The 4495-nt window shown below is 30.5% G+C and overlaps 1 protein-coding gene across 2 annotated transcripts; it reads left to right on the top strand.

Moving 5' to 3' along the window:
* On the top strand, positions 1-1147 carry LOC129910456 (cyclin-dependent kinase 2-associated protein 2). Of its 2 annotated transcripts, none has more exons than XM_055987858.1 (2): positions 1-134; positions 197-1142. In XM_055987858.1, the coding sequence occupies exon 2, from the start codon at positions 199-201 to the stop codon at positions 652-654; it is 456 nt and encodes a 151-aa protein (XP_055843833.1). In that variant the 5' UTR covers positions 1-134; positions 197-198; the 3' UTR covers positions 655-1142. The 2 variants fall into 2 exon arrangements, with proteins under 2 accessions (XP_055843833.1, XP_055843834.1); XM_055987859.1 differs by having other exon boundaries at positions 2-104; positions 162-1147.
* Positions 1148-4495: the final 3348 nt, after the last annotated feature.

Here is a 4495-nt window from a genome sequence, read left to right as displayed (position 1 = left end):
CAATCCATTTTCTGTCATTCAATTTTATTGCGTATACTTTCTCTCCTTTTTGCTTGATAAGTTGAGCTTTGTTTATTGTTTTCGTAAATAAACCCATTTCCATTGTATTTATCATCTAAAATTAATAAACGACAGTAAGTATAATTCAATAATTATTTCAGAAATTTATATTATTTAACACAATATTGATTAATAGACATGGATATTATGGATATACAAGCAGTCGAATCCAAATTGAGCGACGTAACCGTGACACCAATTCCCCGTTCTCAAGTACAAAACTTCTACAATTACCAACAGCAGCGAGAACAACGCGACCAAACGCCACAAATTCAGATATCAGCAATTCATCATGTTCCACAAATTCCACCGCCACCCAAACCGGTGTCGCCAGCCATAATAACAACACAAACATCAGCCAATATTACAACTCCCATGACTTCGGCTGCAAATATTCCATCGAATCTCACCAATTTGCATGGTCTGACAAAGTATGCACAGCTGTTGGCAGTCATTGAAGAAATGGGTCGAGATATTCGACCAACTTATACAGGCTCTCGAAGCTCTACTGAGCGGCTAAAGCGTGGCATAGTACATGCCAGGATTTTGGTCCGTGAATGCTTGATGGAAACTGAACGTTCGGCGAGACAATGAATCTATTGTGTATTTGTCTTTTATTCGCCAAAATATTATATTTCTTTAGTTAAACAATTTAAGTATTGATTTAAACATAAAACTTAAACTAAAAATACTTCTTCAATTTGATTTTGCATTCAACAAAAAAAATTAGAAAACAACAGAAATGTACCTTTTTTTAAAACAAAACCTGTTAAACTACATAAATAACATTTGTATACCAAAAACATAAAAAAAAACTGATAGGAGCAAAGAAAATATATTAAAAAAAAAAAGAAAAACAAATTATAGCTCAGGTTTTTATAGAACAAAAAATAACAAATAAAAATTAATATTTTATTCAAATTATTATAACTTTATATAAGACACTTAGATTTTAGAGTTTAACAAAAATAAAATACAAACAATAAAAAATATGTAACTATAACATAATGTTGGAGATCAGTACTAAAAAAAGAAAAACCATAACCATTTATGTACAAAATAAGTGCAAAACCAATCGATGTTTTTTATTTTTTGAAAAAAATCGATTCAAAAACAATTGCTTACTTAGTATACAATAAATTCAATTTTGTTTTGTATTAAAAAAAAAAAAAAAAACAAATTATTTAATTGCACCGCTCTGATAAAAACTTAAAATCTAAGAATGAAGAAACTGAAATTTTCATCGACACTCTTTAGGTAAAGTGAGTCAACAGTGGTTACGCATCAACTAAACAAAAAAAAAGTATCGTACTATATAGTAAGTGGCTAGAGGCAGGAAGTGAGAAGAGTTTTGCTTTATTATTTCTATTCTGTTCAATACTTACATCAAGGGGCACGGTAGTGCCCAGCCAAGTTCTCTAGCAACTTTGGCACTACACTCTTATTTACAGGATACAACTCAGGCCATTTTCGACCCCCCTCTAACTTCCACACCAAAGATGATAGAAATTTCAAACTCGCTACATTTGTTGAGCTGGTCAAAACCAAACACCTCACAAAATTTCACACCTCCTACGATGAGTAGTTTCTGAGATATAGGGCTTCAAAAATAGCAAAAACCGTAACTGACTCACTGATTCACTGACTCACAGACTCACTGACAGATCATCAAAATTATGGAGAACTTCCCGATATCGTAGAAACTTGAAATTTTACACGGTGATAGGACTTGTGGTGTATACAAAGGAAAAAATCGAAAATTTGAGATTTTCAATTTAGGGGGCGTGGCATCCGCCCATTTCCGCTGAATTTTCATCAAATATTATAGAGCACTTCTGATTGTCGTAGAATCTTGAAATTTGGTAGAACGGTAGAGCTGGTAGTTTATACAAAGGAAAAAAATTTAAAATTTGAGAATTTCAGCAGGCGGGCGTGGCAACCGCCCCCATTTTCACTGAATTTTCATCAAATATAGAGATTTTCAATTCTACAGCCATACCTTGCAAAAAGTAGTGAAATCACAACAAAAACATACTGTTAAAAAAAGAGCCAAGTTCTTCTATGTTGAAATAATGCTGGCACAAAAAGTACTGAGATGTAAAAGTGTACCAAGTTCTAAAGTTTGGGTTTAAATTCGTATCAATAAAATTTTGATTGTTTACTTGGCAATTTTTGAAATAACTTTAAAAATCGATAATTAAAAGAAAAATTGTCAAGAGAGCAATCAAAATTTTATTGATACGAATTTGAACCCAAACTTTAGAACTTGGTACACTTTTACATCTCAGTACTTCTTGTGCCAGCATAATTTCAAGAGAGAAGAACTTGGCTCTTTTTTTAACAGTATGTTTTTGTTGTGATTATAATTACGGTGACCGTTCATTATAATAATGAACTTTTCATAATTTTAAGTAAATGTTCATTATGAATTATTTTGTATTCAAAAACATACAAAAAATGTTAAATTGTTTTAAAAGCTGTTCATTATTTGTTCAGTATTTATGATTTTATCAAAAAAAAAAAAAAAACGGAAAAGTAAAGTTATTTTTTGAACAAAATGATAATGTGAACATGCCTTAATTTTCGGAATGTGAAAAATCGTATACCCCGATTCTCCCCCACAGTCACAACTTATGAGATTCACAATTTTTCGTTAAGTTGTTGTTAGTTGTAATCTGCTCCATATCAGATCACAACTTTGAGAATTTTTGTGACTCTCATAAGTTGTGACTGTTGGGGGAGAATAGGGGTGGTAATGTAATGAAATGATGCTAGAATTTTGTTTACTCTTAAATAATGTTTTAAACAATTTAAAACAGAAAATAGTTGAAGGTACTACAGTAATATGATTTTTAAATCACTAAATGGCAATTTTTGGCAAGTTAAGCAAATTTTGAATTATTATTAATCCACGATTTTTCATTTAAAAAATTCAAAAATTATGCTTTTTTAGAGTCACCAAAACAGTTTCAATCGATTTTTTACGTCACATCCGTTAACCCTTTCAACCCGGAATGCTGTTATTAACCTAACATGAAATATTTTTCGTTGAACCGATCAAATGATTTAATCTTAGTATATTTAAAACAAAAAAGTTCAAAAAATATCCATAGGGGGCGATGGGTGGGCTCGGACACATATGTTCCAGACGGCTTTTTGAGTGGGACATATGTGCCCATGATTATGAAAGTGGACTAAGTCACTAAATGAATTAAAAACTTTTTCTGAGCTATTGTGGTTAAGAAAAGAACAAATAGATAAAGCTCAGAAAAAGTTTTAATTCATTTAAATTAATTTTGTATTTAAAAATTATTTTTTTTTTAATTCACTCAGTTTGTTTATTTTTTTTAATTACTTTCAGTAGCCTTTTTTATGAAATAAAACATATTTCTTTTATGAAAATAAACTGGGCTTTAATAAAAAGTACAAAAAATTAATACTCATCAACGTGTTTTTTGGTCCTAAATGATATGAAAGTGTAAAAAACAACTTAAAAACGAAGAAAATTGTGTTTGATGCAAAATTGTGGAGAAACGGTTGCCCGCAGAAAAAAAAGTTTTGAGACAAATACTCCAGTCAGAGCGTCGTCGGAAAAAAGGGCCTCACCTTGCGCAGAGAGGCACTGTCAGTTTTTATTTCATGGATCGATAGGGGTATATTTAAAAGGCTTAAACCCAATTTCTCACCACCTGATCATTCTTTTTAGCGGAGTTATTCACAAAAATACATTTTTTTGGGATATTTTACTTCTAAGCTAATATCTTTGCTCCAGATTGTCGTAGACCAAAAAATAAACATACATTCTCTTCCTTATAATATTTTTTATCGTTGTATGTAATTTCATTGTATTTGAGTGAGTAAATACAAAATGGCAGCCATTTAAAGCCAAATTCTTGCTGTTAAAAAACACATTTTTTTCATTATTTCGAAAAAAGCTTATATCATGATTGATATTTTTCTAATTTATTTTGTAGCCCTATTCATGTCCTGCATTTTACAGAAAAAATCAGCTCTTTATCACCAAAGATGGCCGAGCAATTGATAAATGAACGCATGCAAAACCGGTGCGAAAACACCCAAAAATATCGTTTTTTGGGAATAACTCGGCTTCAGAGTGTCCTACGACAAAAAATAAAGCTATTAATTGTTCGTTACAACATTTTCTATCGATTTAATGCACATTATTTTTGTTGAAACAAATAAAAAATAAGTTATATTAAGTCAAAGACGTTTTTTTGTTTAGCAAACTTTTGCCTTATTATTTTATTTTCACTTATAATCATGATCATGATTATGATTTTCACTTATGATTATGTGACGTTCAAACTTAAAAGACAGCTTAACGAAAAGTAATTTTAAAATTACATAATACTTACCTATTTCTAAAAACATTAGCTGTTGAAGCTGCTCAATACCTTTTTTATTTAGGAACAAA

The sequence above is a fragment of the Episyrphus balteatus genome, chromosome 2 (genome assembly GCF_945859705.1).
Source record: "Episyrphus balteatus chromosome 2, idEpiBalt1.1, whole genome shotgun sequence".
Lineage (NCBI taxonomy): Eukaryota > Metazoa > Arthropoda > Insecta > Diptera > Syrphidae > Episyrphus > Episyrphus balteatus.
Note: the sequence above shows the minus strand (reverse complement) of the source record. Positions and strands in the feature narration are given on the sequence as shown.